This window comes from Lepidochelys kempii, chromosome 5 (assembly GCF_965140285.1).
Source record: "Lepidochelys kempii isolate rLepKem1 chromosome 5, rLepKem1.hap1, whole genome shotgun sequence".
NCBI classification, from domain to species: Eukaryota; Metazoa; Chordata; order Testudines; family Cheloniidae; genus Lepidochelys; species Lepidochelys kempii.
Window position 1 is genome coordinate 12,811,908 of NC_136384.1, and position 14,088 is coordinate 12,825,995.

A 14,088-nucleotide genomic window follows, 5' to 3' on the forward strand; every position below is an offset into this window, starting at 1 on the left:
TGGGGCTCTCAGAGGTGAGTACCGGGAGCTCTGGCACCTCAGTAAGGGGCAGAGATGATACATCTTTAACTATGATGTTCTTTCTCCCTAATGTTTATTATGCACTGGAATTTAATGGGTATGAAAAATCAGTTTTAAAAAGCACGACTATGCATCCCTTCCACCCTCAATCATTCAACCTAGCCCTATTCAAGTCAATGGGACATTTGTCATAGAGTTCAATAGGGCCAGGATTTCACCCTCAGCCCCTTGGTTTGACACAATTTTACTAGTTTCCCAGCAGCAAGGCTTCCAGGGCAGAGAAAACCTGAATTCCTACGTAAACTAACAAGCACGTGACAGGAAATGTTTTTGTTCACAAAATCTTGTAGGATATATACAGGGAGCCTTAATATAGCACAAGTTCAGTTCTCACCCCTCACCCACCTTCTTAGCTCTCGGCTAGAGCTATTAACAGAAACCCAGAAATGCTTTACAGCGTTATCCACGGAAATGCTAAAAACAATTTCAAGGTGACAAATCAGCAGCTGATGTTTCCAGATTCTGCAAAAGATACACAGGATTCCAAACAAATGGAAACTAATATTTCAGCCATTTCCAAAAAACATGCTCAGAGCTCCAAGCTGCAAGGAGCCATTTACCAATACGAGTGGAGGGCACCTAGCATCCAGGTCTGCTATATTCCACGTGTACAGAGCTGTTTCGAAAGTTAGACTCCTAAATCACTTATGCACATTTGAAAATTTTACCAGACATCTCCTCCTGAAGCATTTTCCCATAAATGCAAAGCATGAGGACGAAAACCCTGCTTTCAAAGTTCAGGATTGCATTCCACTAGGTCATCCTTTGTCTGTTTTATAGCAATTAAATCGTTGTTATTGCTGGTTTGATTTACAGGCATCCAAGACAATAATTAATGTCCAGTTAGTAGACATCAATAATTAATGCACCAGTTATGTGCCCTGCAAAACAGACAGAAGACAAATAGATACTTAGATATTTGGTTACTATTTATTCAATACTCAAACCACGGTCAGCAAAAAAAAAAAAAAAAAAAAGCCAAGGATTTTGCCTGCCAAATTACCTGAAATATTCGGGGTGTGGGAGGAAAGAAACTGGTTTGGGGAGAAGCAGGCACCGAAATTCAGGAATTGATAAAAAAAATAATAAAAGAACAGGCCGAACAATATGAGATGAAAATGACAAGTTGCAAAAACTTTGCTTGTTCAATTGGCAGCAATTGCTTCAGGAAAGGCCAACGGAAAATAGAAGAATGGGGAAAAGATTGTCTTCAGCAGGTTTCTTTTCCATTTATGTTCCATTTGTAGAGGCAGCTTTACATTAATAACTGATCTTTTGCTTCTGGACTTGGAGTGTCACTCAGTGAAGGGCGTAACTAAGAATCCCTGACACAGCTTATGTCTACAATGTTTGCAGTGAATATGGTGATTTAGAGACAAGAGACCTCTCTGCCCTATAGAGTTTAGACCTAACAGGACAAGTGAGAAACAAGGTGGAGTGAAGGAAAGGGTAATGAAAATAACATCATGTGGTTGGTTTTGCAACAATCCCCTCCACAAGTCCACCAGCAAGAAGTGAGCCTGAGACATTCACCCTCAAAGCACGGACCTCTAGCACTGGACCTAAAGGAGTGCCTTCATTAGCTGGTAGCAGTAGTAGACTCTTATCCTCTATAAGTCAGCGACAAGAGGGGCACATCACATGCACTGAGCCAGCATCTTTCAAGTTGGTTTTTTATTCATGCATATTGAAGGAGCTGCACTCTCAAAATGTTTGTTTATAAGCTACAGGGACAATACTTGGAGAAAAGTTGTGAGAACAGAGGTGAAGAAAAAAGCATGAAGAACAAAGGGGAACAGAAGAAAAGCATATGGACAGTGGAGCAAGTGGATGAGACTGGAAACAGAAGGGGACTGTGAGGCCAGGTAACAAGGGATGGTTGCACCATCTGAACTGTGTTTACTAGTAAATGTATAGTCTTCACCTAATCTGAAACCTCAAGCTACTATTTTTCAGATGAAAACAATACATAAACAGCTTTGTGTGGCAGCTCTTTGAATTCTAATGTCACGCAAGAGGATCAGTGCAGACAGACAGATGGGGATACAAAATAAGCAGTTCACATCAAAATCAAGTGGAAGTTGGTTGGCTTGGTTAACAAGGTAGTGACTTTGAAGGACTCACTGTCCTTCTGTGCTTTATCAGTGAAGCATCACAACGGTTCCTTCCTTTACCACAACACTCACTGGGGGTCAGGGATAGCTCAGTGGTTTGAGCATTGGCCTGTTAAAGCCGGGGTTCTGAGTTCAATCCTTGATGGGGCCATTTAGGGATCTGGGGAAAAAAAAATTGGGGATTGGCCCTACTTTGAACAGGGGGCTGGACTAAATGATCTCCTGAGGTCCCTTCCAACTCTGATAGTCTATGAGACCTTTTGGATAAGTTAACCAGGAGGTCCTAGCTGAGTACAGCTGGAAATTGGTGAGCACCTGTGACATCAAGAAGGCCCCACCAGCCAATCAGAATGTGGCTTTGGACAGTCAGCATCCACAGCTGTACTTTAATGGATGCTCTTTTGTACCTGCTGTCATTCAGCGGTGACAGTTCAGACCGGTCTAAACTAAGAAACTCTGTAGTCATAAAAAGAAAAGGAGTACTTGTGGCACCTTAGAGACTAACCAATTTATTAGAGCATAAGCTTTCGTGAGCTACAGCTCACTTCCTCAGATGCATATCATGGAAACTGCAGCAGGCTTTATATATACACAAAGAATATGAAACAAATACCTATTCCCACCCCACTGTCCTGCTGGTAATAGCTTATCTAAAGTGATCATCAGGTGGGCCATTTCCAGCACAAATCCAGGTTTTCTCACCCTCCACCCCCCCACACAAATTCACTCTCCTGCTGGTGATAGCCCATCCAAAGTGACAACTCTTTACACAATGTGCATGACAATCAAGTTGGGCTTTCTCACATCCCCCCCACCCCCATACACACACAAACTCACTCTCCTGCTGGTAATAGCTCATCCAAACTGACCACTCTTCAAGTTAAAATCCAAGTTAAACCAGAACATCTGGGGGGGGAGGGGGGTAGGAAAAAACAAGAGGAAACAGGCTACCTTGCATAATGACTTAGCCACTCCAAGTCTCTATTTAAGCCTAAATTAATAGTATCCAATTTGCAAATGAATTGGATACTATTAATTTAGGCTTAAATAGAGACTTGGAGTGGCTAAGTCATTATGCAAGGTAGCCTGTTTCCTCTTGTTTTTTCCTACCCCCCTCCCCCCCCAGATGTTCTGGTTTAACTTGGATTTTAACTTGAAGAGTGGTCAGTTTGGATGAGCTATTACCAGCAGGAGAGTGAGTTTGTGTGTGTGTATGGGGGTGGGGGGGGATGTGAGAAAACCTGGATTTGTGCAGGAAATAGCCCAACTTGATTGTCATGCACATTGTGTAAAGAGTTGTCACTTTGGATGGGCTATCACCAGCAGGAGAGTGAATTTGTGTGGGGGGGTGGAGGGTGAGAAAACCTGGATTTGTGCTGGAAATGGCCCACCTGATGATCACTTTAGATAAGCTATTACCAGCAGGACAGTGGGGTGGGAATAGGTATTTGTTTCATATTCTTTGTGTATATATAAAGCCTGCTGCAGTTTCCACGATATGCATCCGATGAAGTGAGCTGTAGCTCACGAAAGCTTATGCTCTAATAAATTGGTTAGTCTCTAAGGTGCCACAAGTCCTCCTTTTCTTTTTGCGAATACAGACTAACACGGCTGCTACTCTGAAACCTGTAGTCATAATTTACCATCAATGCGACTCCTGTAGGAACAGGACTCAGCCTTTGGTTTTGTTATTTTTAGCCAACGTGTTGCCGAGCCCAATCGCACAGTTAACCCTTTCCTACCCACCAGCCATGATGCTGGTCTACCCTACAGAGTCCACCCTTGCTAACACCGGTGGAGAAGTATAGCTACCAAAAAGAAAAGGAGAACTTGTGGCACCTTAGAGACTAACCAATTTATTTGAGCATGAGCTTTCGTGAGCTACAGCTCACCTGATGAAGTAAGCTGTAGCTCACGAAAGCTCATGCTCAAATAAATTGGTTAGTCTCTAAGGTGCCACAAGTACTCCTTTTCTTTTTGCGAATACAGACTAACACGGCTGTTACTCTGAAACCTATAGCTACCAAGTTTCCTGGGGCAGACACAGCCTTACAGAGAAGTTCTTATTCTCCCAGGGTATCGTCCTCATCGTTCACACAAGGTCAGTAGGTTTAGTGGAGTAAAGCTCTTCTTCCTCTTGCTTTTTTCAGTAAACGAAGAGGAAAAAATGAAAGGAGGAAGTTGGAGCGCTAACGCTGCATGCAACAGCTAGCACAGCAATGATACACAGATAACCGGTCGAAGCCAACGACCTGAGAACCTAAAACCAAATCCCTCTTTAAACGTACTTCGTTGGCTTCTCCTTCCATCACTCATTCCCCTCCCACACCCATCTGCACCCCCCACCAAGCAGTCCTGGCCAATCAACAGTCATTAGTACTTAGATCATAAGCTCTTTGAGGCACAGACTGTCTTTTCATCCTGTGAGCCTAGCACAAAGGGGCCCTGATCCTTGACAGTACCTAGAAGTGTCATTCACAACACAAATCCAAATAAATAATAATGCGCTGTAACCCTTGAATCCTTGGCTCAATGCTGTCATCTTTATTACACTGAGAGTTTTGCCAAATGAAAAACTGCAAATTAGGGGGATAAATGTTGGGAAAATGAGGAGATTTTATACATATATGGTGGACATCTGCAGTCATTAGAGGATGCTGAATGCAATTTATAACCAACTATCACAAATTAATGGATATTAATTACCAAATGATCCTTTGGCAATCTACTGGGGCTTCCCACCAGAAATGGTCACACACAATGAAATGAGGAATTAATCTCTTATCTGCTAGTAGCTGATAAGCTTCTGATAGCCTCTGTTGGAAAAAGAAAAATAGTCCAACTCTAGAGGAATGGTTCAAACAAAGGTGGCTGTCACTGAAAAATTAATGCATCAATTATGTACCCTGCAAAACAGACAGAGGACAAATAGATACTTAGATATTTAGTTACTATTTATTCAATATTCAAACCACGGTTGGCAAAAAAAACCCAGCGCACCTGTCTGATTTGTTTGAATATTAACAGTTGAGAGATGTGCCTGCTTTGTTAAATACATGTCATCAGAGATTTCACTCAATTTAACTAAATCACTAGAACTTTAAATGGGCCATCTTGATTATCACTACAAAAGTTGTTTTTCTCCTGCTGATAATAGCTCATCTTAATTAGTCTCTTACTCTACCTTTTCATGTTCGCTGTATGTGTATACATATATCTTCTTACTCTATGTTCCATTCTATGCATCTGATGAAGTGGGCTGTAGCCCACAAAAGCTTATGCGCAAATAAATTTGTTCGTCTCTAAGGCGCCACAAGTCCTCCTGTTCTTTTTGCTGATACAGACTAACACGGCTGCTTCTCTGAAAAGTGTAAAGATGCTCACTCTGTAGCATGCTGACACCCCGTCAGATAAAGAGATCCAGTGATTATAGTACTGTATAATGTTTCTCTAAACAAAAGCTCACTGTTGTAATGTTTACTGTACTGGCTCTGATATTTACACGGCTAGGATAAGCAAACCTGTTAAAACTTCCTAAATATAGAAATAGTTAAAAAGCCAAACCAAACCAAACCACATCAACAACAAAATCCCTGCAGATTAGACTGTAATCATGCTCAGGTAAAAGCCATCTCTTCCAGTCTGTTCGTAAAGTGCCATATATAGCAGGATTAAGAATCTAGCTGCATGTCCATTACAAGCTTTGACATTCCGGTATTCAGAATCCACAATAAAACTTCCCACCAGGCTGAAAGGGGACAGCAACATACTGGAACTGGAGCATTTTGAAAAAGGAGGGGGATGAGGAGGGTGGAATGGACTAATAATCGCAGGTACTACTGCAATCAAATCCTGTCAACACATAGGACTGAAGGCCGGTCTACACTGAAAACTGACATTAGCCTCTTACAGTTGGTATGGGTACTTCCACCTTTTCATGTTCTCTGTATGTATATCTTCTTACTATACGTTCCATTCTATGCATCCGATGAAGTGAGCTGTAGCTCATGAAAGCTTATGCTCAAATGAATTGGTTAGTCTCTAAGCTGCCACAAGTCCTCCTGTTCTTTTTGCTGATACAGACTAACGCCATTGCTACTCTGAAAATTGGCAAAGCTGTGTCTCTCGACGGTGTGAAAAATCCACACCCCTGAGAGCTCTAGCTATGCCAGGGGTGGCCAACCGGTGGCTCCGGAGCCCCATGCGGCTCTTCAGAAGTTAAGAGGCGGCTCCTTGTAGAGGCGCCGACTCCAGGGCTGGAGCTACAGGTCCAACTTTCCAACTCTGCCACAGGCCCTGCCCCCACTCCACCCCTTCCCGCCCCCTCCCCTGAGCCTGCCGTGCCCTTGCTCCTCCCCCCGACCCAGAGCCTCCTGCACGCCGCGAAACAGCTGATTGGCAGGTGCAGGGAAGGAGGGGGAGGTGTTGATCGGCAGGGCCACCGGTGGGTGGGAGGCACTGGGAGCGGGGTGGGGAAGCTGATGGGGGGCTGCTGACCGTATTACTGTGGCTCTTTTGCAATGTACACTGGTAAATTCTGGCTCCTTCTCAGGCTCAGGTTGGCCACCCTTGGGCTATGCTGACCTCACCCCCGATATAGACAGCACTAGGTCTAAGGAAGAATCTTCTGTCAACCTAGCTACCACATCCCAGGGAGGTGGATTAATTGCAGCAATGAGAGAGTACCACTCCCATCACTATAGTGAGCGTCTACACTGAAGCGCTGCAGCTGTGCCACTGTGGACATAGCCAGAGAGTAACTTTACTCGTGTGAATAGTGCCATTGAATTCCGTGGTACCACGCACACGACCTGACTAACTCACAAGACGTAAGTGCTGACCGGATCGGGGCCTGCGTGATTCACAAATGAACAAGGCTCGTGCACCATACGACATTCTATAGTCTTTTATTTTGACATGTGTGGGCTAGTCGAACCAATCAAAAATGTTATGTGGAACTTCTTTCACGGCAATGGAAAATTATCTTTTTGAACAAAATGAATGCACGCGCGCGTGCATGCACACACAAAATGTCAACCAAAATTAGATGTGTGTAGTTTACAAAAAAAAAAAAAATAGAAACAAAAAGTTTTGAAATTTGGGGGGAAGGTTTTGTTTTGGTGGGGGAAGAATATGCACTTTTTATACCCCGCCCTCCATTATTCTAGTAGAAGGGCGGGGAAAAGGTGGTTTTGCTCTGCTGACAAAATGAAATTTAAAAAAAAAAAATGTTTTAAGTATCTGAAAATTTCAAAAAGCTTCGTTTCAGAACTCGAAAATACAACAAATTTTCATTTAAAAAAAATGACTGGAAATTTCAAATGAAATTCTTTTCATTCCTTTCAAAATATTTCACAAAATCTATTTCTCTTTTCCCCACCAGCTCCATTGATTAGTTTTATTCATTTAGGATATTTCCTAACTGAACTGCAGCAGATCTTCTCCAAGAAACAGAAGATTACTCATGAGAGACACACACACCCCTACAGCAGTCGTTTTCAAACTTCTTTTCTGGCGACACAGTTGAAGAAAATTGTTGATGCCCGTGACCCAACAGAGCTGGGGATAAGGGGTTTGGGAGGGGCTCAGGGCTGGGGCAGAGGGTTAGGGTGCAGGGGTGAGGGCTGCGGGGTGGGTCTGGGAATTAGGGGATTCAGGGTGTGGGAGAGGGCTCTGGGCTGGGGCAGGGGGTTGGGGTGCGGGAGAGGGTCAGGACTCTGGCCTGGGAGTGCAGGCTCTGGGGTGGGGCCAGGGATGAGGGGTTTGGGGTGCAGGATGGGGCTCCAGGTTTGGGGTGGGCTCAGGGCTGGGGCAGGGGCATGGGCATGGGCTTACCTCCGGCAGCTCCTGGTCAGCAGTGCAGAGGGGGTGCTAAGGCAGGCTTCCTGCCTGTCCTGGCACCATGGACTGCACTGCACCCTGGAAGTGGCCAGAAGGAAGTCCGGCTCCTAGGCGGAGGCATACAAGTGACTCTGTGCAGCTCTCGCCTGCAGGCACCGCCCCCCCAGCTCCCTTTGGCTGGGAACTGGCCAATGAGAGTGCAGAGCTGGTGCTCAGGGCAGGGGCAATACACGGAGCCCCGTGGCGCCGCCGCCTAGGAGCCGGACCTGCTGCTGGCCACTTCCGGGGCGCAGCGCTGTGTCAGAACATGTAGGGACTAGCCTGCCTTAGCCAGGCAGCACCGCCGACGGGACTTTTAATAGTCCTGTCGGTGGTGCTGACCAGAACCGCCACGACCGAGTGCCTGACATTCCGCGACCCAGTACCGGGTCACGACCTGCAGTTTGAAAACCACTACCCTACAGCACTTGGCTGCTAACCACAAAACCCCTGACCCCTTCTTTGAAAATGCAAGGGGAAAGGAAGAGGCCAGGTGGGGTTGCTGCTGAGAACTTATTTGGGAGGAGCTCTACCCCAGCTGGCAATGTAAAACACATTGCTAAACCAGTGCTGCAGGCGCTTTCATCACTAAGGGGCTCTGACTCCTCAACAGGGAGAAGGAGATGGGGACAACATTTTCAGAAGCGTCCAGCATTATTATTATTTATTATGTGTATTGTGGTAGCACTTAGAGGCCTCAGTCCTGAACTAGGACCCCATTGTGCTAAGTGCTATACAGACACAGAACAAAAAGCTGCCCCCAAAAGTTGACAATCTCAGTAGATTTGGGTGCTCAGCTCCCCCCGTCCCCCTCCCTCAGGCCTGGTTTTCACTAGTAGTCAGCACTTACAGCACCCTTGGTTTCCAAGTGGAATTTGGAGCACTGAGCACCTCTGAAAAGTAGGCCTTTGATGGTCTCAACCTGAACACCCAAGACCTGAGGCCTCCCAACTAGAGATGTCGAGCAGGGGGTTGGACTAGATGACCTCCTGAGGTCCCTTCCAACCCTGATATTCTATGATTCTATGTGCGAATATCAGATTTTTTTCTTTCATATTTCTTTGTAACTAAACAATTCGGAAACAAGACACCAATTCCAAAAACGTTCCAGTGTTGACGAAGCAGCTTTGCTCTCTGGGGAAAAAAGTTTTGGCTAAAAACGTTCAGCCAGCATCAGTGGAGATGTTTTGTAAACCCTTCCTGAGACAGGGGAGGGAGAGCGAGCAGTGTGTGGCCGGGCCAGAGGAGGAGGGAATTTGGGAGATTCTGTTGTATTTCCCTTGGGTGTGAAGGCACGCAGGTTTACGCAGCATTTTCCCTTGGCCCCAGAAAACCTCCCCCTGGGCTATATGAATATATGAATGCTGAATATATTCATATATGAATACATGAATGCATGGAAGGCCCGAGTGCCTTCCATGCATGGATTTCCCCTTCTCGTGCAGAAGGGCGGATCAGCCCCTGCTGTGATACCCTTCCCCCGTCAATGTAGTAGAGGAAACTCCATGCTGGGGAGTCTCGAAGGGTGGGGAGAGTAGCAGGGGAAGAGACATACATCATTCTCCTTTGGCCTCTGAGGGCCTTAACAGAAAAAGATATTTCAGCCCCCAGCCTTTCCTGCATAGCCCCTCTGGGGACACAGGCACTATCAGCAATCTAATGGAGCCAGGAAGCAGAGGGCTGCCCAGCCAAGACCACAGACACAGGGCTCTGAGAAGATGGTCCTGGCTCTTCCAACTAGGGTTGGAGGGGGGGGGGGGCACAGAGGTGACTCCATTTAGAGATTTCCTCCCACAGAGCCCCCTCCTGCAGCTTTTCAAAATGGGAGGGGATGATCTGATGCCCCATTTTTAACTTAAGGGCTTGTCTCCACTGCAGTGCTAGTTCAAGGTATAACTTGAGCACCGCCCCTAACCTCACTCCGGTCCACACACAAAAATCTCTAGCTTGGGTTAGGTGCTACGTTAAACTTGAGGTAGCTGACCTGTCGGGGGGGCTCAAGCGAGTAACGCAGAAGGAATGCAGCTGCTCTGGGTGACTAATCTAACCCATCTGGGTTATCTTGTGGTAGGGTTGCTGTCGCTCAAGCTAGCGAATTTGACTGTACGTGACCACAAAGTAAGTTTGAGTCAAGACATTCCCTTAGTCCACAGTGACTTCAGAGACAGGCAAACTGCTCAGAGGCCAGTTTTTTCAAACCTCTCTAATACTTTCCCTACACATGCACTTGATGGCTCATTCACACACCCTTTTTCCCAGCCCTCTCTAAAATCCTAGGGGTGAGGAGGATTTAGTTGAATTTACTTTTCAGAGGTGAGGTTGTTTTTTTTTTTAAACACACAGCCCTGGATCTCACAGACCTCCTTCCCTACCGATGAAGTTCTGTGGCACATCTACAAAACAGAGCAAAGATAAAAAGGGGTGTCGTTTATAGCTGAAAAACGAGGGTGAGGCATGAACCAACGCTTATTTTCATACTTTTTCCCAATACATACCTTGTGTTTGCATACCGATTGTGCCATGCTACAGGCCGAGACAATGGACCCATTACAACACTCAGAATTTACACCTCACTTTGCAAACCACAGCAGTCGCATTCAGCTAATCCAGCCAACCCCTAAGCAGACTTCAGGGAGGCTGCTCTGTGCTTCTCAGTCGGGCTAACATCCTTGTGAGGTAGGGGAGGCGTCATTAGCCCCATTTTACAGATAGCCTTTTGGTGCTGCCATTCCCTAAGGATGACCTTTTCAGAAGTGCCCACCGATTTTGGGTGCCTCAGAATTAGGGTGTCCAGATCTAGGCACCTGGATTTTCATAGGTGCTGCATACCCACTGCTCTGACTGCCTGTCACTGGAGTTGTAGCCACTCAGCACTTGGGCACCCAAAAATTAAAGAACTCAAAGACAGTGGAGCAATCCAGGCTCAAGTGGCTTTCCTAAAGACCACACACCATTTAGTGTAAGAGCAGAGAATCAAACGCCAGAGTGTCTAGTTCCTACCCCTGCGATTAGACTATGTCAAGGGACCAGAAAGTCAGTTTCCATCATCTACCCTGTCCTGGCAAGTTACTTCATGCAGGCAGACCCCTGCACCGAGCCCAGCTGACTACATCCTGTCCCCAGTGGAGAGACAGCTCACAGGAGCGATTGGATCTGGCTTGCGGAGCAGCTTGTAGGAGATCAAGGCCATAGAAGTGCTATATGACTATATATAATATTATATATATAGCGGCTGCTCATACCCCTTCCCTCCCTGCCTGACCCAGCTGCCAGGGACAGGGGCCCAGGGTGCCAGAGGGCAGGCACAGCAGGAGGACAGAGCCCCTCTTGGGCAATCTGGGGGAAGGGGGGAGCATTTGACCCTGTGTGCCCCCCCGTTGGTTGAAATCCTGGTCCCATGGAAGTTAATGGCAGAACTCCCATTGTCTTCACTGGGACCCGAATGTCCCCCAAGTGCAGACACCGAGGGATGGTGTCACTCACCACAAAACTGCAGCCACTTCTGGGGTGCCGCACAGCCACTGCTGGACAGCACACAACAAAAGCCACACAAACAGTAAGCAAAGAACACCCCGTCCAAGGAAAGCTGCAGCATATGGCATCCAAACGCCACAGAGGACCAGCCAGCTGCAGTTACTGCCTGGCAGGCAATTTTAACCATGAACATTATTTACTTTATGAGCCACAGAAACCCTGGCGCTCCTCTCCGGCTGTGCATCAGAGGTCTCCAAGATGACATGCATTAAAGCAGAAGCCAGCCTACTCCAGCTGAGGGAAAGCAGGATCAGAAAGGCTGGGACAAGCAGGCAGCTCCAGCCCAGGGCATTCTCCTTAAAGGCTCTTGGGAATCAAGAAAAGCCCAATTTGGTACTAGCTTCATTCCAGCTCCTCTTTCCCCAGGCCAGCTGTTCCCCCCCCCCCCCGACACCTCCCAGCCAGCTCCCCCTCTCACCCAGAAGTTCCCCTTGAACAAAGTCTCCTTCATGGTGCAGGAAGGGCTGCAGCAGAGTCCCCCAGCGCCCCAGGCTGCAGAGTCTGAGCCACACCAAGAACCGAGAACTTTTTAGTTCCTCCTCAATCCCTGGCGCCTGCCGCTGGCTCCTCTGGGTCCTAAACCCCAAAGCCGGCAACCAGCCACCCTGCTTTTTCCTCTCCTCCCTGCCAAAGCAGCGATTATCTGCAGGGGATTGCAGGACTTTCCCCTTTCCTTTCTGGGCTTGTTTCCTTTTTAGTGGCTCTTTTCTTGAGGAAGAAGGGCAAGGAATAGAGAGAGTCTGGGTTTTAGGAGTGAAGAGCCCAGCAAGCGCACACCTGGCTGGATGTTTCCTCCCTGGGCTAGTTAATGACTGCAGCAGATTACAAAATCACGGGTCACGTCCCTGCCCCAATCGGTGTGGGCTAGTGGAGTGAGCACTGGGCTGGGGCTCAGGAGACCAGAATTCTATTCTCAGCTCTGCCGCTGGACTGCAGGGTGACCTCAGGCAAGTGACTCTTAGTTCCTCCGTTTCCCCATCTAAAAATGGAGAAAATTAGTGATACTGACCTCCTTTGTAAAGTGCTCTGAAATCTACTGATGAAAACAGCTGTAAGAGTTAGGCATTGTGATTAACAATAATCATATGTTAAATCGCTAATGCATGTACAACCCTTTGCAGGTGTAAAGCATTATGAGGCAAAGAACATGGTCAAGAATGCTGTGGGGCCAGATTTTCAATTGCTCCATGCCCACGACTGGCTCTGGATAGGCATCAGCCTTTCCAAGTGAATGATCTGAAACACACACAGTTATTTGCAGGGCTGAATCAAGGGGTGAGGGTGAGGAGTAATTCAAGGGCAGAATGGAAATACCAAGAGAAAGAGGAAAAAACACCACCAGTAATCACCGCCCACTGGTAATCACCTTCCCAAATACCAAGACAGCAAATAATCAGGGTTTCTTTAAAGAATCCCTGGGATGTAGGCACAGTTCCATTGCATGTGTGCCAACAGGCAAAGAGCACAATTAGTTCCGTGCAACTGGCTGGGCAGCATTCCCACAAGGTGTGTGTGAATTTCCCCTCAGATTAGATCACTAACAGATTCCAAGACAAGAGGGTTCATTGTGATCATCTAGTCTGACCTCCAGTAGACCGGAAACCTCACCCTAGGATTGCTCATCCCCTCAGAAAATCAGACTCTTTCACGGTGTCTCGAGTTGGACACCCAAAATTAGCGCCCACTTTTGATCTTAAGGAAGGCCAGAGCCCCTCTCCCCCTCAGTCGGGCAATCTGGGGGCACCTTTGATCCTAGTGTCACACAGTGAGCTAGGAGCATTGCCAGGATGAGAACCCAAGCTTTCAGAGTAACAGCCGTGTTAGTCTGTATTCGCAAAAAGAAAAGGAGGACTTGTGGCACCTTAGAGACTAACCAATTTATTAGAGCATAAGCTTTCGTGAGCTACAGCTCACTTCCTCAGATGCATATCGTGGAAACTGCAGCAGGCTTTATATATACACAGAGAATATGAAACAATACCTACTCCCACCCCACTGTCCTGCTGGTAATAGCTTATCTACATCAGGTGGGCCATTTCCAGCACAAATCCAGGTTTTCTCACCCTCCACCCCCCCACACAAATTCACTCTCCTGCTGGTGATAGCCCATCCAAAGTGACAACTCTTTACACAATGTGCATGACAATCAAGTTGGGCTATTTCCTGCACAAATCCAGGTTTTCTCACATCCCCCCCACCCCCATACACACACAAACTCACTCTCCTGCTGGTAATAGCTCATCCAAACTGACCACTCTTCAAGTTTAAATCCAAGTTAAACCAGAACATCTGGGGGGGGGGGGGGTAGGAAAAAACAAGAGGAAACAGGCTACCTTGCATAATGACTTAGCCACTCCCAGTCTCTATTTAAGCCTAAATTAATAGTATCCAATTTGCAAATGAATTCCAATTCAGCAGTTTCTCGCTGGAGTCTGGATTTGAAGTTTTTTTGTTTTAAGATAGCGACCTTCATGTCTGT

The 14,088-nt window shown here is 46.8% G+C and overlaps 1 protein-coding gene across 2 annotated transcripts in view; it reads right to left on the minus strand.

The window, feature by feature from the left end:
• PSTPIP2 (proline-serine-threonine phosphatase interacting protein 2) overlaps positions 1-12,123 on the minus strand; it is a 53,621-nt gene extending 41,498 nt beyond the window's left edge. For both annotated transcript variants that reach the window (XM_073343452.1, XM_073343451.1), the window contains exon 1: positions 12,028-12,123. In XM_073343452.1, coding sequence (XP_073199553.1) covers positions 12,028-12,060 — 33 coding nt within the window. In that variant the 5' untranslated portion in view covers positions 12,061-12,123. The remainder of the gene's footprint in view (positions 1-12,027) is intronic.
• Positions 12,124-14,088: the final 1,965 nt, after the last annotated feature.